The sequence below is a fragment of the Scylla paramamosain genome, chromosome 21 (assembly GCF_035594125.1).
Source record: "Scylla paramamosain isolate STU-SP2022 chromosome 21, ASM3559412v1, whole genome shotgun sequence".
Lineage (NCBI taxonomy): Eukaryota > Metazoa > Arthropoda > Malacostraca > Decapoda > Portunidae > Scylla > Scylla paramamosain.
Window position 1 is genome coordinate 16,594,214 of NC_087171.1, and position 23,340 is coordinate 16,617,553.

Consider the following 23,340-nt stretch of genomic DNA (forward strand, 5'->3'; position numbering starts at 1 on the left):
TTTGGTTTAGAAGATCATTGATGAATAATAGGAACAGTGTGTGACAGGACAGAATCCTGAGGAACACCACTGTTAATAGATTTAGAAGAATGGTGACCATCTACCACAGCAGCAGTAAAATGATCAGAAAGGAAACTTGAGATGAAGTTACAGAGAGAAGGATAGAAGCTGTAGGAGGATAGTTTGGAAATCAAAGCTTTGTGCCAGCCTCTATCAAAAGTTTTTGATATGTCTAAGGCAACAGCAAAAGTTTCACCTAAATCTCCGACAGAGGATGATCAAGATTCCGTAAGGAAAGCCAGAAGATCACCAGTAGAGCATCCTTTACAGAACCCATACTGGCAATTAAATAGAAGGTTGTGAAGTGATAGATGTTTTCGAATCTTCCTGTTGAGGATAGGTTAAAAAACTTTAAATAGGCAGAAAATCAAAGCAATAGGACAGTAGTTTGAAGGATTAGAACAGTCACCCTTTTTAGGAACAGGCTGAATGTAGGCAAATTTCCAACAAGATGGAAAGATAGATGTTGACAGACAGAATTGAAAGAGTTTGACTAGTTATGGTGCAAGAACAAAGGTGCGGTTTTGGAGAACAGTAGGAGGAACCCCATCAGGTCCTTAAGCCTTCCGAGGGTTTAGACCAATGAGGGTATGGAAAACATCATTGTGAAGAATTTTGGTAGGTAGCATGAAGTAGTCAGAGGGTGGAGGAGAAGGAAGAACAAGCCCTGAATCATCCAAGGTAGAGTTTTTAGCAAAGGTTTGAGCAAAGAGTTCATGTTTTAGAAATAGATGAAATGGCAGTGGTGCCATCTGGTTGAAATAAGGAAGGGGAAAGAAGAAGCAAAGTTATGGGAAATGTTTTTGGCACAAGGGGAGTTAGATCTTGAAAGATTTTGACACTTTCTATTAATGAAGGAGTTTTTGGCTAGCTGAAGAACAGACTTGGCATGGTTCCCAGCAGAAATATAAAGTGCATGAGATTCTGGTGATGGAAGGCTTAAGTACCTTTTGGGGAGTGCATTAAAAGTTTTGAATGTAAGCTAGAGTGGGAGTAAATAGTTCACTGTTGATATGGGATGAGGTCATTATGAAGAACTTGGGAATTAAGGCACTTGACAGATAAATTAAATATTGCCAATCAGTTAGGGAAGGTGCATTGTGATGAACTTATTTTGGATGAACATCACAAATTGTTTCTAATCTTTATTGAAAAGCTTTGAGAAGCAAATACACGACATAATGGTGGGCTATTGTGGTGATTGACCTCAAACTTGTTACCACAGTGAGATATCTAACTCCTGTCTATTGTAATACTTTTTTTTTTGGCCATCATTTACATAAGGTTGGTCCCAGAGGTCAGTCCAGTGGCTCTACAACCTTGACATAATTTAAGAAAACTGTGTAGGCTTAATTTTTATTGTAATTTCTGCAGATTAGGGACATTATAATAAATAAAAAACTTGAATTGTACATTATCAGATGATTTTACTAAAAAATCTGCCTGCTCTTTATTTACCTTTGCCATCAGCTTTGTAGCTTGCCTTAAGCCAAGATATATCTTTCAGAAGCATAAATCAACAAAGAAATATTTATTTTATATGAAATTGACAGAGGTATCCAACATTAGCTGTGGCTGTGGAAGTTCATCTAGAGTGTGTAGCTTCACCTCTCCATTTGGACAGCACATGCCAGGTGTTTCACCTCAGTGCTTTGTAACTCCACACTTTGTGCATAGCAGATACATGGTTCCAGTGTCATGCTAGAGAGCTGTAGTGTTTGCCTGGCCTCTAGTTGAAGGCCCCTCAGACCTAAGTCTGGGTGTCTATGTAAGGCTTTACGTCTAGCAGCTATGTTGGCACGCTCACCTTGGATACTACCTTGCCTGTGTACTTCATCCTTCTGTTGTCTTGACCTGGCACAGCTAGCAGCATCAGCTTGTTGGTGAGCCTATTGTTGTTCCTGAGTCTCTTGTACCCTGAATCTTACTGTTCAAGCTGAATTAGCTTGGTAATGATCCTCCTCGTCACTCTCTTGCTCTCTGATTCTTGCTCCTCTATCATCATTGGAATGAAGCTGAGCTTGATGCTCCTCTTCACATTCTTGTTCTCTTCTTTCTCTTACACAAAATGCTGAAGTATCTCTACCTCTATTGCTTCTCTTTTTAGAGACATGTTGGATCACAATCACTAATCATTGGGCTGGTTTAGAGGTGTGTTCAGGTCAAAGTTCAAAAAAGAACTGATGATCAAGAAACTACTAGCCTTTTATACCATTTTTCAACCATCCAAAATTATCAGGAGGCTGAGTAGTTAACCCTGAGTTAGTTGAATTGTGATTAGTTGCTGCAGTGTTGCACAGTATTACATATGTGATCTGATTGGTTGGGAAGATATTGTACTAAGTTGCATCATTCTATAATGAACCTTTGATAAGCAGGAATAACATTTATTAATCTTGATTGATCCTGTTTCACTATTGCACCATGCTTCTTATATAATGTTTTATAATTTTAGCAACATTTTTACTATCTTTAGAAACATGAAAATTTGACTCCCCTTGCAACCCTTTTGGCCATGCCCACCAAATTTATAAAGAACATACACATAGAAAAATTCTTTTGCCTGTTGTATAAAGATGATGATGATAATAATAATAATAATGATAATAATAATTGATGATGGAGCAAGGGAGCTGTGGATCCCTCCATTGTATTTTTATCCCTACACTGATACAAAACATGACTAAGTCCATAGTCTTGGATATTTCCATTTAAGAATTTCATCCCAATACTCACTGAAATAGACTTACAGTGATTGTGGCTTCTTGTGGTCTTCTTCTCAATAAAGTGTTTAATACAGGAACAGTATGTGCATGTGGCTTTTAACTACACTATACTGACAACCAACAACTTAAAACTCTCATGGTATATACTTGTGATTCTATCGTATTGCTGCTCTGGAACTTGAGTTTTTAAACAGACCTCACAAAACTCACAGCCATTTCATCCTTTTTGAGCCATTCATCTTTAATGCATTGAACTTTATAACCAATGAATCCCATTTTCTTTTTTCCTGTAACCCTTCTTCTCCAGGTGTACCTGTGGATCATCTTGTGCACTAAGAAGTTGTTTGCCAGAAACGAGCCTTTCTCTGAACAGACTTCCACAAGGTAGTCCCCATTCTCATTCCTTCCTAAACATCATATACTAGTTCTACTCTGTCTTCATGCCACATACCTTTACATCCATATCACTCTAAGGTTTCAAAATTTTTTTCACTCATAATTTTTGTTTTTTACAAAGTTAACAAAGTTGTTGGTATCATGCATAAAAGTCTATAGAGCAAACACACACACACACACACACACACACACACACACACACACACACACACACACACACACACACACACACACACACACACACACACACTGTAGTGGCTAATATACTCAGTTCAAAACTGAGAAGGCCTGGGTTTGAGTGCAAACAGAGGACCCTCATGATGCATAGCCCTTGTTCACACCGTAGCAAGTAGATATGGAATGTAAACCAAGGCATTGTGATTTCACTGTCCAGGTGTGTGGTGTGTAAGTGGTCTCAGTCTTACCCAAAGATTAGCCATTATGAGCTCTAAGCTCTTTCTTTAAGGAAACAGCTGACTTTGTCATGAGATCAGCAGACAACCATGGGTGTATAACACTCATATACACACTCACACACATGCACACACACACACACACACACACACACACACACACACACACACACACACACACACACACACACACACACACACACACACACACACACACACACACATAAGCTTAATATCCACACCGATTTTCAGTTAGGATTGTCCTAAACATAATCCTGGTTATTGAGGTTTAACAATAAATTATAATGGAGACTTTTGGAAATATGCTCCTCCTGAATGAACTGCATTATTCTTTGTTTCAGATTGTTTATTGGTTAAACATGACATTTATGTAAGAGAGGATAGACTTTGAGAGATGGTAGATGTATATTAGTAGAGTCAGTGCAAATGAACAAGATTAGTATTAAATTGTATTGACCAATATAAGATATCAGCATACAAGCATTTTATTCCATAAACATTTTCTTTTACAGGAGTCTATGGTATCAAAATGTCAAGTATGAAGTACATATACTGATATATATAATAATGCACAGTTACATAGTTTGTGCTGTGTTCACAGTGCTTGCTCATAATCCATGGGTAATGTCTCATTCAAATTCAGACATTGTGCTATAGTTTGTTGCTAACTTTCATTGGAATCATTGGCAGCTCATGCACAGGTGCAGTGGAACTGCAGCATCCCTTACCTTCCTCCCAATATGTATATGTAATTTATTTATTTAATTATTGATATTTTTTTTATATTTGTGTGTGTACAAAATTAAACAGCATAACACAAAATTCAGCATCATTATGTACACTCATGCACATGTGCCACCTTCCTCTGTGACAGAAGCAAGGTGAATACTGTTGTTCACCTATACTCTTTTTACTGTCGGAAGAACACTCTGGCATTGGCTGAGTAGGGAAATTCCCCATGAACTGCTTTGCCATGTCTCCACAGGACCAATTGGCTTAACACCTTGGTGGAAAGTACAGTCAACCCTCCTGCCTCACAACTTCATCTCTCTCTCTCTCTCTCTCTCTCTCTCTCTCTCTCTCTCTCTCTCTCTCTCTCTCTCTCTCTCTCTCTCTCTCTCTCTCTCTCTCTCTCTCTCTCTCTCTCTCTCTCTCTCTCTCAGTATTTTGTGTTTTTGTGTGTATCAGAAATTTTTTATAATTTACATGTTCTCTAAGAAATACTTATTTACATTGTAAGTAAGTTCTTTGTCCTGGCTGTAAAGAACACATGAGTGCTTGGGTATTGCTTCTATTATGTTTGGTGGCCTGTGACAGAGTAAACCATCTCTCTGACCTGAGTCACCTGACCCTACCAATAAGCACCCCAGGTGCTCTTGACCTACATGACAATGTTGTAAAGCTACGTTGTCAAATGTTGTGATATTTGTGTAAACCCAAGACTGTTGTCCTAAAAGCCATACCATTCATAACACATTCATAAATTTCATAAGTTTATTAGCTAAATAATCCATACATAATACTTGAATTTCAATAAAATTTTAAAAACTGTTATATGAAAAAGGAGATTGTGTGATGGGGCAGAGTATCTAATGGGGCTCAACCAACACCTGAGTGTCCTTCTGACAGTAAAAACAATATAGTACTAGGATGGTTATCTGCGTGAGAGATGACATCTCTGCTTCACACTTGTGCACTTTCTGGTTCATCAAGAGTACTGGAATGCCATAAACTATAGATTGTGATATTGTACTAATGGTGAATACATTATGTCCCTTGTTTTTTATCACTTTATTCCTTTACGAGTATATGAGAGAAATTTTATGTGAAATAAGCTTGGTGTGGTGGTTGCTATATTGGTGATTTTGAAGATACTTTAAGTCATAAAGAGAAGTTTTCTTACATAAAATAAAGTTAGTAGCTTAGTAAATTAATTTCCAGAACATTATTTCTCATGAATCTTTTATCATAATAATCAATATCTTGAAATATACCACAAGAGAGAGAGAAAGAGAGAGAATGTTTTTAAGTAACATTTCCATGAATTTAAGTCACGAGCTACCACTGAGTGGAATGTTTTCAAGTTTTGTTAAGTTTTATTTCCAGCAGTATAGAAGGGCAGAGATAAAAGATCCAAGCTGTCAAAATTACTTGAGAAATCCCTGTGGTATGCAAAGAATAGATGGTGAAAGTATTAAGAATGTGTATAACAGATTTCATATGTCAGGTAAAGGTGAAGGAATGGATTGTGTGGCTTGCATCAGGTCTTGCTTGATGTGCTGACAACATCCATGGAAAAATGTTTGGTTTTCAACTTTTTTGTCCATCTGAATCATGCATAAGAGATTTTGGACTTGTGTGTGAAATTTGTAGTATGCTGATAAGGGAATGGCAATATAGTGATGAGAAAATTACAGACTTCATGAAATGTGGCAATGATGGCAAATAACATTTGAAGATTCTGGATAAAAGATTTTGGAACTTCATGCAAAATTTGTCATGTGCCAGATAAAGAAACTAATATAATGCGCAGCATTTCTTAACCTTTTCCGACCTTAATACTTCCTGTAGTCTGGTTAGCACATCATAACTCTGGTTATGGTGACTGCAGTTGCATTAAGACAATTAAAAATTAAGTTAAAGTAAAAAAAAAATACATTCTTGTCAAAGTGTATCTCTTCAATACTTTTACACCCCTTGCAAGGAACACTGACATTGTACTGCCATATTTCCAGCACCCCTTCAAATTTAACTCAGTGACCCAGGTTAAGAAACACTGAACTGGTGAAATATGAGGCAATGATGACAAGAAAACATGTGAGGCTGAGTTTTTAAAAGGTATAATATAAAATTGGTGAATAATTGTTTATGGGAGTGAATTGTGAAGGCAAATGACTCTCTCTCTCTCTCTCTCTCTCTCTCTCCCTCTCTCTCTCTCTCTCTCTCTCTCTCTCTCTCTCTCTCTCTCTCTCTCTCTCTCTCTCTCTCTCTCTCTCTCTCTCTCTCTCTCTCTCTCTCTCTCTCTCTCTCACTCTCTCTCTCTCTCTCTCTCTCTCTCTCTCTCTCTCTCTCTCTCTCTCTCTCTCTCTCTCTCTCTCTCTCTCTCTCTCTCTCTCTCTCTCTCTCTCTCTCTCTCTCTCTCTCTCTCAGGTCTATTTTGAGGATTATTGTATTTTTTTAATATAACTACACTGTTTTTCTTTCTTAGAGTTAAATATATTTGTTAGTGTATTAGCACGAATCTGTTCCAAATGTTACTTATTGTTCTTGTCTTCCACAGGTTGTACTGTCAGCATGCAGTAGCTACTTTGAGCAGTTGTTTGAGGAACATCCAGATAAATCTCCCATCATAATCTTGAAAGACATGAAGTTCACACACGTCTCACAGTTGGTGAATTTCATGTACCGGGGAGAAATCAATATTACCCAGGTATGTATGCTGTATAAATATATGTTATTATTATTTTCTCATCATCATCATCATCATTATTATTGTTGTTATTATTATTATTATTATTATTATTATTATTATTATTATTATTATTATTATTATTATTATTATTAATATTATTATTATTATTATTATTGCAGACTGTGATGGGAAACATTTTAAGGTCTTCTGTTCTCAAATTTTATTTGATTACATTTCCATGGGTTTAGTTTGTTTCTTTCCTGACACAGTTGAAGTAGATTTTGTGGATCATTCTAATAATTAGTTATAAAGTAATTTATTTTTTATGATTTTTTGTCTCATAATACATCTTCACACTTTATGACATGATTATGTGTAATCTTTCATTGCAATGACAAATGTTGTTTTCCTCCACTGTAGGACATGTTGTCAGGCCTCCTAAAAACTGCTGAGACCCTGAAGGTAAAAGGTCTAGCAGAGGTGTCTGGGGACCAACCAATACCACAGACAGCAAACCCAGTCCCACCCATCCTACGGCTTGGGGTAAGTTGTTCACTGGTACTGTTATGTATTCTAACACAGGCCATGCCAAGATTTAACCCTGTTGATCTATCTGCCTCTCTGTCTCATCCCTCACTCCTTCCAGAGCACCCCCTCTATGGGATGACCAAACATGACATAGAGTGGAAGAAGTAGAATTAGCATGGAACCATACAGCTTAGCAAGCTACCATTACATAGAGTGGAAGAAGTAGAATTAGCATGGAACCATACAGCTTACCATTAGGTGACAAAGAATGTAAACATAGAAACTAACTTTCAAAACTACATGTGAGGATGTGATGGTTAACTAGTGTGTGATAATGAGGAGCTTCCTTGACCACAAGAAAAATCAACAATGGTAAAACATAATTTTAGGTTTTAGGAAAAAATAAGTTGAAAACAAATTGATAATGGGAAAAAAAAAAGTTCAATATGTTTCACATTAATTTTACTTAAACCTGTGTAGTAAATGTCAAGGTTCATGGTTATGTTTTAAAGAGAAGACATGTGTTTGTAGATCTGATTTTGCATTCATGTAAGACAGGGATATACTAGCTTGACTGTTAATGTTATGATGATCAGTACCTGGTGTCATAGAAACAAGAGCTACTAGAGCTGAACCTTTTTTGGTGTAAGCAAGGGTTCCTAAATGTAATTGCACTCACTAATAATAATTTGATTGGTTTCTTATGTAGGCTGTCAAATCTTGGCCTCTCCATTATAAAGGTGCATCCCTACATTTGTCTGTCTTTTTCAGGCTACCATACCCCAGATGATGCCTCCCACCTCCTCCCCTCTCACCACAGCCCTCAATGCACCACTGGTCACACCTCCCACCCTGGCCCCCCTTGCAGCACTGCTCAATCCAGAGGTAAGTCCTTCATCTTGTATATTAATAGTATCATGAAGGTATGCTAGACTCAAAATCAAATAATTACCTTTGATTTCCAGTGTTGTAAGTTGGCTGTGGTGATGTATCAGATTGTTATGCCAAAGGTGCCTGCAACTTCCAAGGATTCTTCCCTATCAGATTTTTTCACATAACTATCACAAAATTACTAATGCATAGAATTTTGGTATAGTCAAATCAAATTTGTTGTCAGTGTCAGTTATATTGTTATATCTGTAGTCTGTTGCTATTCTTGCCATATCCCACTTATCAGTGTTGAATGTTTGATTGGTTTCTTATCATATTGAGCCATACTTTCTTTCTTCCATTGTAAGAAATCTTCATGATACAATCAGGGCAAAAACATTTTCCAAGTTAAAAGATTTACATTCATTATACATTGCTCATGGTATGAAAATCTGAAAGTTATAATTGTAATTATTTTATTTGTTTATGTATTTATTTATTTATCTATTTATTTATTTATTTATTTTACTTATTTTTATTTTTATTTTTTCCTTGTGGAGGGTGGAGGACACTGGGCATGCTGACATGAGTGCCTTTTTAACCCATTGGTCACAATGTATTGACTGGTCTTCATTTCCCAGAGTTTATTGAAAGTAATCTTGAAACTACTACAAGAAATTTATCTAGTGTCAAAAGTGTAATCAGAGGAAACTTTTATACTGCAATTGGAAATCCAACCACCAGTAGCAATTTTAATTTTGTAAAGGGAATCTCTCTCTCTCTCTCTCTCTCTCTCTCTCTCTCTCTCTCTCTCTCTCTCTCTCTCTCTCTCTCTCTCTCTCTCTCTCTCTCTCTCTCCCTCTCTCTCTCTCTCTCTCTCTCTCTCTCTCTCTCTCTGACACTATCCTTCACTCTATAAGAAGTCATCCCTTCTCTTCACATAGCACATGTCCATTCTTACACTATTTCCTTTTTATCCCACTATCTTAAATTTTTCCTTTGAGCTGTCACATTATCTATTCATTGCTTTCATCTTTCATTGTGCTCATGTTCATGTCATAGGCACCTCAAAAGTTACTTATTTCCACTTCTTGAATCCTAGACCTTTAACTTTGATTCCTTGTCCAGATCTCACTTTTGCATGTTACTCTCAGAACTGTAATAAGTATCTTTCTTCTATGCCTGCTGATCTTGCGGTGTACCCTGATGATCTCACTGCTTTCCTTCCTTGCAAAATAGGATGTCTTGTGAATCCGTGTATAATAACATTTGCAGTGCTTGTTGTGTTCATTCATAATACAGCTGTTGTTTATAGGAACACTGTCTGTTTGTATAGTGGGAGTTTTGCTCTCTGGATTCTTCAGACACAGAATTAGCTTATACATGATTATGTGTATGTACTCTAATTCACCAGTTGTGGGGCTGTGGCTCATGTGTAAATGTTTGTGGTGCCTGCTGGCATCTTCACATGGAAATGCCTGCACAGGATTTCCCACCATTGTTTTTTTGTAGTATTGATAGGCTGAAGACCAAGTAATCATGTTGTAATCTCTCCATATACATCAGTTGCTCACTCTCTTTGCCTTCATTTGTCTGAAAGAGTGGTGGTGACAAACTGGCAAAAAATGTGGGGAATGTGGTGACCTCTAAAAAGTCAAGATAGTGAACAGATTTTGGTGCAGTGTTATATCTTTGGTATTAGTGAGACAAGTAAGAATGCAAGAATACATTGTCACTGATGAAGTCAGTTATCTTTACTATCCTTTGTGCTAAATGTATATTTTTTTTCAGCTTCACTTGTCATTAAGGTGATAAAGAGCAAATTATACATCTTTGTGATCAAGAATCCTTTTGTTGTTCAGTATTTGAAATATCAGGTCTGATATGTATATTCTTGTGACTGGAATTCTTATTAATGATAGTAGAAAGCATAGTAATAATAATAATAATAATAATAAAAAAAAGCTAACTTCTACAGTCCCAACACTAAGCATTTTTATAGAAACTTGAATCTGTCTTGCTTCTGTGTTGCACAATCTTCATCTGTGGAGTTTCAAAAGCTGTCAAGTGATGTGTAGACTTTATGTATATAGGAAAAACTTGTATAATTTACCATGGATCAACAGTACACCATACATTATGGAAAATTTTGCTATCATATTAGGTGTATTTCCAGTTAAATTGTTTTGATGTTTACTCATTGTTGTTTCATTTTTGCATTTTTGTTTGTTTTTTTTTTTATTAATTAATTTATCTATTTATTAATTAATTAATTTATTTATTTTTTTATTTTATTTTTTATTTATTTATTTTATTTATTTTTTTTAGCTTATTTGTATTGGAAACACAGCTGACTGCAAACACTGCCCTCCAATTACAACCACTGGCAAATGCATTCCATTATTCAGGGTCATTATCCATATAAAGGTTTTGTGGAATAGGTGCAATTTACACTAACTGTATGGTAATAGATTCAATAAACATGTGCCTACCATCTGGAAATTTATCTGATGTAACAATTATTAATCAATTCCTTTAAGAAATATTGCTGGTCAGAAATGTTTCATGTTATGATAATTCTAGAAAATGAAAATGCAGGATGAGGGGAATGTGGATTTCATTGTCATTTGGAATGAATTCTCCAAGTGATGAACTTTTTTGAAAATGTAGTGAAAATACATTATCAGAGAAATGTGCATGACATTGTCATTTGGAATGAATTCTCTAAGTGATGTGACCTAGGCATTGGTGCATTTTCAGGGTCTAGGCCTGGATGAACGGCGTGCAAACCTTCTCAAGAGAATGAGCCAGGAACATGAGGCAGGAGTGGCTGGTGTTAGCAGTGGTGCAGCAGTACCAAGTGCAGGTCTTAGTGGAGGTGGGGGTGCCTCTACCCATGAACCACCTCTAAAGATGCCACGTCATGAACGGGAGGAAGAGAATGACAGCCATCAGCAACAGCAGCAACAACAGAAACAGCAACAGCAGCAACAGCAGCAGCAACAGCAACAACAACAGCAACAACAACAGCAGCAGCTTCCCCACTCCTCATTGTTTATGAGTCCACAGGATAAGATTCCCACTACCAGCTCCTCCATGCAGAATGTACTCACTCCCATTCCCCAAGAACTGACCGTCAACGCCCGCCAAGAGTTACGTAAGTGTCCCTCATATACTTTCAATGGGGCATGTAACAAGTGAACTTTGTTACTGTTATTTATTTGCTCAATTTTGTATGGGCTGAACTTTGAAAAACCATTTTCTAAATTTTGTTTTGTCTGCTCATTAACTATGTAAATAAATATTCTGTATCTTACACACACACACACACACACACACACATCTATAGATTGATAAATGATATGGAAAATGTGGACAAAGAAGGTTTTATAAATTTAGACACACAGAGTACAAGGGGACACAATAAGAAGTTGAAGAAAGTTAACTGTAGAAGAGACATTAAGAAGTATAGTTTTCCTAACAGAAGTGTGGAGAAATGGAATGAACTCAGTGAAGACGTTGTAAATGCCGAAACTGTCAGTGCTTTTAAGACCAAACTAGATAGATATAGAGACGAGATACTATGAGATTACTCCCCTCCAGTAAACCACAACTAGGTAAACACACACACACACACACACACACACACACACACACACACACACACACACACACACACACACACACACACACACACACACACACACACCTTCATTACTTTTAATGCTATGATATTTTACCACTGAAAATTTTCCTGCTATTCTGCTTACCTATCAACATATATTTTATCCACTATACTTATCAGTTACACCCAAATGCCTTATCAATTACACCCAAGAACAATATTCCTGATTTATTTATTAATTTTATCTTTCCATCTTTACTTTCATATAATAGTTTGCTCACTATATGAAAACTTTCTTCAGGTGACAAAGACAGAGTCAGCTTATGAACAGGATAATGACATGATAATCCCATGGGTAAGGGGAAATTTTGGGGTTATTATCTTTCTTTTGTTCTCTTACTGTTCTCTTTTTATGCAACTCAGAAATGTGTCTAGATTGTTAAATTAGGATCTTGTGCTTTGATTTTAGCTTTGTTAGAGATGTTGGTTATTTGGTTTGTACATTGTGCAGTATTTTGATAGCCAGCAACATCCCACTTTGGAAGGTTTACATCTTCTATAGGCCTAAGAACTTCCCCCAATGGAATTCTTCCAGTGGCAGGGCTAGGATTTCAATAAAACAACTAGAACTTAAACCAACAGAATGTACCCCAAAAATCTCTTCCTAGGAATTTAGAGATTCCCCCCATTTCTCTCTCTCTCTCTCTCTCTCTCTCTCTCTCTCTCTCTCTCTCTCTCTCTCTCTCTCTCTCTCTCTCTCTCTCTCTCTCTCCTCTCTCTCTCTCTCTCTCTCTCTCTCTCTCTCTCTCTCTCTCTCTCTCTCTCTCTCTCTCTCTCTCTCTCTCTGAAATACTTTTCCTAACAGCCACATTAGTGGCATTGAAAATTTTTCTGATAAAATTTTTTGACAATTTTTAAAGTTCAGCTCTGAAAATTTTAAGAATTTTTAAAGAAAAATCCTTCTGTAACGTAACAAGGTCAGCTCTTAGTAGTGAGGATTGTTTTTGCAAGTCATCTGATTGTTGCAGATTTTTAATGTAAGTAAAAAATATTTAGATTGATATTTTTTATTTAAGTTTCACTCTTAGATATTTAATTAATTTTCTACATTGTAGAATTGGAGAATTAACTTTATAGCTGAGAAAATCAAATTTTTAACTGAAGAAAGGTTGATCATAACTCACCATCCTCATGAACATCGTAGTTCAGAACCATTCAGAATACAAAGACATTATGATGCCTGCCGAAACATCACTGAAGTGCTGTGACAGTTATTCTTCTTATACATTAATATTATTAGATAAATTGTGCATCCTCTACATGAAAGTGTATCCTTTCGTAGCGGACTTCTTGAAGTCCTACACCGTCTTCAAGCTGAACGACTATCTCGGATTCCGCACACGGCAGCAGTTCTGGGAGGAACCTGCTGTTAGACGCATCCTGGAGGGGATCAAGAACAAAGAAATTGATATGAAAAGTGCAGCTGAACTTCTCGGTGTGTCGTATGGGACCTTGTATGGGCGGTATCGAGAAGTCTTTGGGTATCTCAAACATTCTTGGGTAAGTGTATTAATTTTATGTTCACACTTGCACCTGATTTGCAGTGATGTATTAAGTGGAGGATGAGCTGGTCTTCATTATGGATAGATCAGTCACAGCTCAGTATCTTATACTTTTCTCAAAGGAATTGTAAACTATCATCGTCACCAAACCAATTTCTTATATTGATAAAAATGAATATGTTTACAGACAAGAAAATTACTACATGATAATTATAGAGGTGATGATTTAGAGGTTCTCAGTTCATTTATGTAGTAAAACACCAGAATTGAATAGAGACCTGGAAGCCCATCCATCATATATATATTCTGATGCCTTTTCCCAGGAACTCCTTCAAGTAGTAGCCACAGGTTAAGTCTTGATTTATTCTTTTCAATATAATTGCCAGTGCTCACTCCAGTCCACCTCCAACCCATTCTCTCTCTCTCTCTCTCTCTCTCTCTCTCTCTCTCTCTCTCTCTCTCTCTCTCTCTCTCTCTCTCTCTCTCTCTCTCTCTCTCTCTCTCTCTCTCTCTCTCTCTCTCTCTCTCTCTCTCTCTTGTGCATGCACTCAACTTCTTGCTACCTAGTTTTCAAAAGACTTTTTCTTTTCATGGCAGCTAATTCTCATGTTCTCAGTGATCTCTATTACTCCAGTCCGTGAAACTCACCTGCCTTGTGTTAATTGGCTCAGGGGATTGCATCATTCCTGCAAAATGTTTTCATGTTCTCTTTAGATGGCTTGATTATCACCAGATGCTGCATTTGACCTTAATACCTTGTGCAATTGAGTAAGATATAGGATTCAAGATTAACATTTAGAGCTATAGAGATTTTGGGAAATTATTTTAACACATGAGAAGGAAGTTGACAAAGGGGTGCAAAAGCAAAGTAAAGGGGATTATTGGTCTAGCTGCAACTGTAGTTAATGAACATTGCACATGGACATTACATGAAATTTTGGGTAACAGTTGATCATCTTCATTTCTTTTAATGTTCATATATTTCATTATGGAGTTGGACAACTTATGAGTCTTTTCCTTTTTTGTGGTCATAGATGATCTCCTCTTTGATGCTCATCCTTCACATGGCATCCTCTGTGATCTTCAGTCTTCTCACTGGTCTCCCTCCAACTTCCTCAAACTTTTATCACCTTACTTCACTCAGCTCATCATCTCATTAAACATTCTTTCTGTACACATCACATACCTCACATATTTCAACATCCTGATGTCATTTTACCCTCTCCATCCCATCATGCTATGTTTCAACACTGTAGTACACACAATAGATACTCACCTTATCCGTTTGATCAACAAGCTGCTATTTCTTCTCTCACTGTTGCTTCTTCTCCTGTCTTACAAGATAACATCTCTTCTGGGTAGAAGAAATGATTCTATATTTGTAGACTACCTCCACCTGCCTCCCTCTGTTCCCAACCTTCTCTCTAGTTTGACACATTTTACAGTCCTGAGTATTTCTTATGCATTGTACATGAGAAGAAGAGATGGAAATTCTTAATCTTTATTTTTAAGAAAGAATAATGTAATGAGGTACACCGGGGAGGCAGGTGGTATGATGAATATAAGGCTGAATAGTGAGAAGCTGGAGGAAGTAGACTGTTTCAAGTATCTTAGGGGTGAATGGAGTATGTGAGTAACAGACAAGAAGAAATTGAGAGTAATGGAAATGAAATGTCTTCAGGAGTATAACTAGATTAATTCAGGTAGACAGAGTCAGAAATTAGGAATTAAGGAGAGCAGGTGTTGTGAGAGACTTGACAGGACAGACAGAGCAATGCCTTTTGAGATGTTTTGAACATCTTGGGAGAATGGAGGATGATAGACTGGTGAAGATAGTAAGATCAAGTGTGAGAAGTCTGAATTTACAAGATAGGCAACATAAGTAGCATAAACATGATATAAAGATGACATAAAGGAGGCCTTAAAGAGCTTCGTAGAATGATTGTGAATGACAGAGGTGAATGAAGAGCAGTTGTTAGTGTGTGAGGGACGATGTGGCCCTGCAGCCTCTGAGGAAGACACCACATATCGATAGTCTCACACAGCTGTGGACAGTCGGATGCAATAGGGGAGGGTACTTATTATGAAGGAGCCTTGTTCAAGACCAATTTGTCAAAGCAGTGTGGTTGATTCTTGTAAAGTGAGGGTAGGAGTAATTCCAGTTCTCTGTCGGGGACCAAAAGGCTAAGAGAGTGGTGTGATTGAGTGTGAATGTTTAGGTTGTGAGCCTTGCCTTAGTTAACCCATTTTTTTGGGGGGGAGACAGCATTGGTATATTTATATGTGTGTATGTAATTCTATTCTCTATATTACTATTAGCAGTGTCGATCGTAATTATTTCCATATTCGTTGTATCCTGCCCCATCTGTGTGTGTGTGTGTGTGTGTGTGTGTGTGTGTGGTCATAAATGCACTCATGCACTTGCACATTTGCATATGTCTACAAGTAGGCTTTTACTGTGATATCAGAAATAGTCTGTGCTTTAACATAAGTAAAGACAGAGATAGGCAGTTGACTGCTATTTGCCACACTTTGACATAATTGGAAACCACTTGAGATGTTTCTTTTTGCTCTACAGCCATCTCTAAACATCATATAGGGAAGACACTGTAAAGTTATTTTATTCTTTCTCTTCTTTCTTGTACATACTTGAAAAGGTCTTGTATTGTGCCTCTAATGTTATGAATTGCTGGATATTGCAGTGAAATGGTTAAACAAGTCTATAATGAATACCATTGGATTTCATGAATTGCAGGCAGTTTTGAATTATTAGAGTTATATCCGTATTACTGAACATGCTGTTGTGTTTTAAATTTTTATTTTCTAGGATTAGTAAACTAAGATCTGATAATTCATCTGCATTGCTTCTGCTTTATATGTGCATAGTTCTCAGAGTGATCTACATAAATGCTCCTTAATTCAGGTGAACAAGCAGGGACGAGGTAGTGGAACACCCCAGAAGGAGCGATCCATATGGGAGGAAGCCCGGGCACAGGAGCTCATCCAGAGAGTACTCAACAAGGAGCTCTCCTTGACAGCTGCAGCAGTGAGGCTGGGGGTGGACACAAACACCTTCTTTGCCCACCTTACTGATAATGGGAAGAACAAGGGGAGGATGGCACTTCTTCTTGGCACTGATGGTACCACCACAACCACAACCACAACACCCACAACAACCACAGCCAATGACTCCACAGTAGCTGCCACCAACGCCAACACTAACCACAGTGAAGACTCAGCAAATGCCTCTTTGGTGGATCCTATTGGTGAGGATTCAAACCCCTCAGGTAACAATGTTGGTGGGGGCCAAGGAAGTGATGACAGCAATGCAGAGAGTCTGGCAGACAACATGGAAGTGGAAGTTAATGGGGAAAAAGGAGACAATGAGGAGTCAGAGATGGACAATTCAAGAGAAATGAGAACCACTATGGATCTTCAGGAAAATACAGGTGAGGATCCCCAGGAGACCTCACCCCACAACACAGAAACCTTCCAGTCCATAGTTGAGGATGATGGAAATGTATATGCTGATGCCTCTTAAGGTGTGGAGTCAATTTTATGACTGCAGTCTTGTTTTAGATTGAGTTTGAAATTAATCAAGCACAATTCACCCTCCCCTTCCACTTACTTACCACTGCTATATGGCATAAGACAGAAGTTGGAGAATGTGATGTATTGTAATCATATACTGTCTGTGGTCCACAGATGTTTGTGGTATAGTGATTCAAGTTAGGAGTGTGTTTGATGCTGGAATGGCTGAACTGGAAATGTATGATACCAAATGTGTGTGATAAGAAGTTAGCAAAGGAAATGATGAATAAGAAAAGATAAAGGAACAGTGTATGATTTCTCAAGGATGGTCTTTGTCTAAATAATTGTTTGTTCTTTGGCATGTGCTGCCAAGGAAGAAGAGCAAGTTGCATATCTTTATTTTGGGCTCAAGATACTGTATGTCATGAGAAGCTCAGAGGCATTATCCTCACGCCATAGCGTTTGATATGGTACAAGTAATGGTACAACAAGGCTAAGGATTTTTATTCAGTATGGTAGAAATAGTTTTATCAAAGTGATGTAGACACTGTAAAAGGTACCTCAACTACAGTGAGTTGGCAAGTAAGCTTGTGTTTTGAAGTGTGGCTCCAGTATGGTTTTCTTGCTCTAGTAAGGGCAATTCAACTAAATGTGTTGAAGTGCCATGATTATTTTCTACTTTCCCAGAATGATGTGTGTTGTAGAGACCGCATTTTTATATTGTGATAACGTACATGGACCTACATCAGATGTTATTTAGATGTTACAGTTTTCCCTAAATAATATATTAATTTCAAAAGAATAAAACCTGCCTATTTAACTGTATTGATAGTTCATTCTTTGAAAAATTAAGTGTAAAGTGATGTTTTTCTGCATGATGTATTTTTTCCAAGGTTTCTGTATCAAAGGTTATTCTGCTTACATTGAGCAGCTTATGCAACATGGCTTTGACAAGTAGGTCAAAGAAAGTGGCAATATTATGTGAACCCCAAAGATTTATCTAAAGGATTCTTATCTAAGCATGCCATTTAATGGTTCAAGCCTTATATAAGGATGCCAGTTATATTAACTTCAGAATTTTATAGTGGTGTTTACTGTTGCTGGTATTCATAGGGTATTTATAATATAATTGTGAATTAGTTGGTAAAAAGCAAAACAACCATGATATTGGTATTTTCAGTTTATCTTTTTTATATTAGTTTTCTTTTACTTTATTTTTGTTTAATTTTGTTTTTTTAATTTACTTATTTTATTTTAAAATTAACATCTATATACCTGACAGGAATCAGACCTTCATTTTGGTTGTAAGAGAATGTCACCTGTTGTGTGAAAGACTGAGGCAAATAAGGTCTTAATTATCCCTTAAAGCAGAGTTAGTACCTCATCTTTGATTTCAGCTATAGATATGGACTTATCATTGTTGTAGGTTTCTGATATTTTAGTGTTTATTAATGAAGGGAGGTGAGTTGGGGCAAACTCTTTGGCTACTTGACGTACTGAAGTCGCTTGTTGTTTAGAAAAAAATTCTGACAGCCATGAAGTTTGTAGCATAGTATGTAATTACTTATCACATTGTACGTAATGCTGGAGTGCATATTTTTACAGGGATGGGCTTAGCTGATCCCATAGTTTGATAAGAATTATGAAGCATGGGTTTGCATGTATGCACTGTGTTAGTAGTTGTGCATTCATAGTTGTTGTTTCTATGTTGACATGTATTGATTGTTACCACTACTCTTTTGCCTAACCACCAAGATTTTCTCTCGAGTGTTATCTGCTTCACTCAAGGCGTCAGTCTATCTGACATTCCATGGGCGGGGCACACAGGCTACGTAAGATAGAGGCAGGTGTGGTTGTTTGTTATGGGAAGCACAGGCTTGTTTCCAAAGATTGTTTTTCTAGCATTGAAAATGTGTTTGTGAGATGGTTTGGCCTTTATGAAGGGGATAATTTATAAAAGATACAAAGGTTTTGTACTTGCAACTTAACGTCTCTGCCAGCATAGAATTTGATATTCTCTTTATTTGTCTGTTTACGTCCACAAAGACAGATTGTTTATGAGAACAATCATCATGTGCATGTAAAGCCTGTAGATGTTTCAAAGTACGGTACAGTGAACACATGCAAAAAACACTTGAGAACAAATGCTTTGCTGACCATGTGATGAGATGGCCATCAAAACCAGTGATTGAACCTCTTTTTTCATCTCTCTGTTCCAAAGAAAATCAAAACATTTTGTTATATTGTGCCCAATTCACTTCACATTTACTCTAATGTAGTTTGGTTCATTTGCTCATTATTGATAGTTTTTTTTTAATAATTAGGTTAACATATGAAGCATTATACTTAACCTATTTTATTGTCCAAGATTTGTGATGCTTTGCCAGTTTCATAGTCATGAGCACAAGGATTTATCATTGTTCACATTTCTCTTAAGGGGGTTTTCAGATAGATTGTAGAGGAAAGTGACTGATATTCAGACAGCTAGGAGGGCGTGCATAGAAGGCTAGTCTGCATGACCACATGTGACCCATTGAAGTTCTCGAGTTTTATTTAAGGAAAGCTTCATGGGCTCCTTGATTGTACAAGTACACTCAGACTGTTGGATGAACTGTGTTTGCCTCATCAAAGATGATTTATCTCTTTATTCTAGGTATAGTTCATGTTTGCAGTTATTTTGTATCCAGACTTTTCTCTCCACACAGAAAGGTTCGTTGTTAAAGGTGTGCCTGGTGCGTACAAATTTTAAAAATTTCTCATCTACTTCAGTGTGTTTGTAAGTATTGTGTATTTTTTGCTATTCAGAGTTTGTCTGTCTGTGGGATTCTTTTAAGGAAAGGATTATGTAGATGATGCATTTTGTTTAAATTATCCTTTATATGTGCTAATATTGGGTTCAGTCCATTATAATTGCGTGATATGAATTTGTCATATGATAATATAGGTTCCATTGATATAATCAGTTTGACTTATGATACCTTAATTATTTAATAACCAAATGGAGAGTGAAGACCTTTTGATACAAAATTTTGCTCCATTTTTCATTGATTAGCTCAATAAAAAAAATAAATAAAAAAATAGATAATCACTGTATTAGATACAATTATCATAAAGCTTTTAGGACCAAAGGTAATGAGCTGCCATTTTCAATGTAACCTATCAGTCATTTATTCTCCAAAGTGGCCTTAAACAAGGGGTGTGAGATAAGCAACACACCAAAGCACGTTCCAGAAAACACAGCAACGAGCCTTCTCTCTCTATCTCTGTCTCTCACATTTTCACTATGTAGTAGTAGTGTAAGATGCTTTGTTTAACGTGTGGCACACCACCTTGATTAAGTTGGTTAGTTCTATTAAGGCTTATTTGCCATCTAGTTAGTTGGATAAATAACTCTTTTCAGAACTAATGTACCTAATTTAAATTTAGTGGTCTTGGTAAATGCTATATATATACGTATATATATTGTATATCTTTTTCTATTACAGTGTAAGTCAATGTTCATACACTTCAGAATGCCTTGTTCCTTAGGGTGCCTTAAAGCATATTGTATATTACTATTTTTTGTAACATAACTGGGACACCTTGAGGTAAACAATGGGTAATTAAGGCCTAATTAGCCATTAGGTATGTATAACAATATAATTACAGGAATGCAAGTGTATCACATAGTCACTAATTCTATTATTATTTTGTACTATGCTGATTTCTCAAGTTTAACAACTGTGAACTCTTTACCAAAGTATTAATATTTAATTATCATTTTACTCTAGCTTTATGAATAACTGTGGCCATTATTATTAAATTTATATATATATATATATATATATATATATATATATATATATATATATATATATATATATATATATATATATATATATATATATATATCATATATACATATATATAAATATATGTATGATTACACAGTCTTTACATTTGTTTTATTTTAAATTGATCACATTGGTATTTCACATATCAACTGTAGTAACCATTAAGTATTTTTAAACCTGCTTTATAACTAATTCCATTTCAGGGATGAGCTCTTATGGATAGTATGTCTTGAGTTACAGTATTTTAACAGCTAGAAAGGATGGTTTGGCATCAAGCTCATTGTCAAGATAGTGTTGGAAGAAGGAATGCAGAGTAATTAGATGTGACCCTTAAACATACAGTAGTAAAAATCGAACATGGAACATGAAATTTTGGATTGTGGAACTCTTACAACAGCTTCTGAATCCTTTGCTTCTCTGTGCCGAAGTTTCAGAAAGTTGAGGCTGTCTGTCACCCTGTAGGAAGTTGAAGGTAGTGTTGTGAAGCCTTGCAGCTCTCTGTTTACCACTCATGTCAGTGTCAACCAGTTCACCAGTCTTGTATTAAGGTGTTTCATGTTCGTTTTTTCTTTTCTTTTCTTTCTTTTTTTTTTTTTTTTTTTTTTTTTCCTCAATTTTTTTTATATAAAACATTTTATTTTTGACCCAATTATGAAACTTAAGCCATGTACATATATTTTTTGTCTTGAAAGCCCACTATCATCTTTGGGTATAAGGGTCATATATATTAAGTTTATAATTTTTTATATGTATGCATATAAATCAATAAAATTATGATAAATTTACATATTTTGTTTGAAAATATCAATATTTATACAGTATTTACATATTTTCCTCAGTAGGTTGTCCTTGAGCCCTAGAAATGTCAAAGCATCTTAAGGTGTATATGAATGTCTGAGTGTCTTTACACTTATAGTGATGCTGCTTTGAAAAAGTTTGTTGATTTTGATTAATGCTCTGTAATTAAGTTAGTAATGAAGCCTGTAAATATGGTGGTGCTTAACACTTCAATACATGATTGTAAATGTAATAAATCAAGTTGTAGATTGATTAGAACTGTGATGAAAAGAGGATGCTTTTAGTGTTCTGTTAGGCACTGCAGCTTAAGAGTGTGCATCTTGAAGATAGTGTTCCCCAGTAGGGCTTTTGGATGTCTTTGGGTTATTTTGGAAGTATCATCTTCAGGTAGCATTTTTCAGACAATCCAACATACTAAATCATATGTTTAGGTAATACTGTGTAATGCTTCTTTGTTTCTACATTTGACCAGTTCTTACATTGATTACTGACCCCATCTTGTTGCTTCCTTATTTGACTATAAACAAGCATTTTGATCAAACCTCCCTGATAATAAGCTGTGTGCAGCCCTTATTGCTGTGCCACATGAGGTATCACTTTTCCTGATTTGGCCTCACTGTCCATCCCCTTAGTCTTTATATATTCATATCACAAAATTACCACACTTTTCCTCAAATAATATCTTCCTTTGAGAAGTCTACACCTTTAACTTATTCAACTGTCTTGTTATAACCATTTTACACTTTAATACCACATCACTCTCCCATTCATCATGCCAATTTCCTTGTTTTATCATATGCTCCCCTTGTAACTTAGTGCTGCAGACCACAGGCACTTTTTATCAAGTTCACTCACTCTACAACAATAAGCAAAGGCTGTGATCTTCAACTCTGGAATTGTCTAAATAATGTAAGGATTATGAATATATCTATTAGGTAATGTATTCAAAGTTCCAATTTTGATTTATGTTCTGTAGATGTGGTGTTGCTTTAGATTCAGAGATAATTGTGAATGTGATAGATGAACTTGAGCAGAAAGATCGTTATGACTTGTGAAAAAAAAGTTTATTCAGTGTAGTGGTAGGCATTGTAGCTCAGGAATTGTGCAACCTGATGATAATGTTCTCTGAGTAATCTTTGGGCTGTTATTGGGAGTAGCACGCTCAGAATTAATCCATTTGGAACCTCCTCAGGCAACCCAACATGAAAACGGGTATGTATTTGAGGATAATAAACAGTGTCTTATCCTTAGAAATAGGATTGGCCTGCTGGATAATTGTTTCATTAGTTAACATTCTCTTTAGATAGTGACACCATTCTCTCACGAATCTACGTCGTTCACAAGCTTGAAACATCTTGTTAAAAGCTCAAGTACTCCCGCTCTTGATATCAAACCTCCCCTTTCATCATATCCTTTCAAATATGTTAAATTCTGCTAGTTTTACAATTGTCATGATACTCTATTTCACTTGTGTTCCATGTTGCATTACTAATCCCCTCATCGTTTTCCCTATTTCAACATTGACAGTTATTTCGGTCTAACCACCCGAATGGTAAGATCCATGC

The 23,340-nt window shown here is 36.4% G+C and overlaps 1 protein-coding gene across 9 annotated transcripts in view; it reads left to right on the forward strand.

Moving 5' to 3' along the window:
• The window catches only part of LOC135111123 (protein jim lovell-like), a 39,421-nt gene extending 17,659 nt beyond the window's left edge, over positions 1-21,762 (forward strand). For 7 of the 9 annotated variants that reach the window (XM_064024100.1, XM_064024101.1, XM_064024105.1 and 4 more), the window contains 6 exons: positions 6,897-7,046; positions 7,449-7,571; positions 8,328-8,441; positions 11,169-11,583; positions 13,394-13,611; positions 16,537-21,762. In XM_064024100.1, the coding sequence (XP_063880170.1) occupies positions 6,897-7,046; positions 7,449-7,571; positions 8,328-8,441; positions 11,169-11,583; positions 13,394-13,611; positions 16,537-17,154 (1,638 nt within the window). In that variant the 3' untranslated portion in view covers positions 17,155-21,762. The remainder of the gene's footprint in view (positions 1-6,896; positions 7,047-7,448; positions 7,572-8,327; positions 8,442-11,168; positions 11,584-13,393; positions 13,612-16,536) is intronic. The other 2 variants (XM_064024104.1, XM_064024099.1) reach the window with 1 other exon arrangement.
• The last annotated feature ends 1,578 nt before the right edge of the window (positions 21,763-23,340 follow it).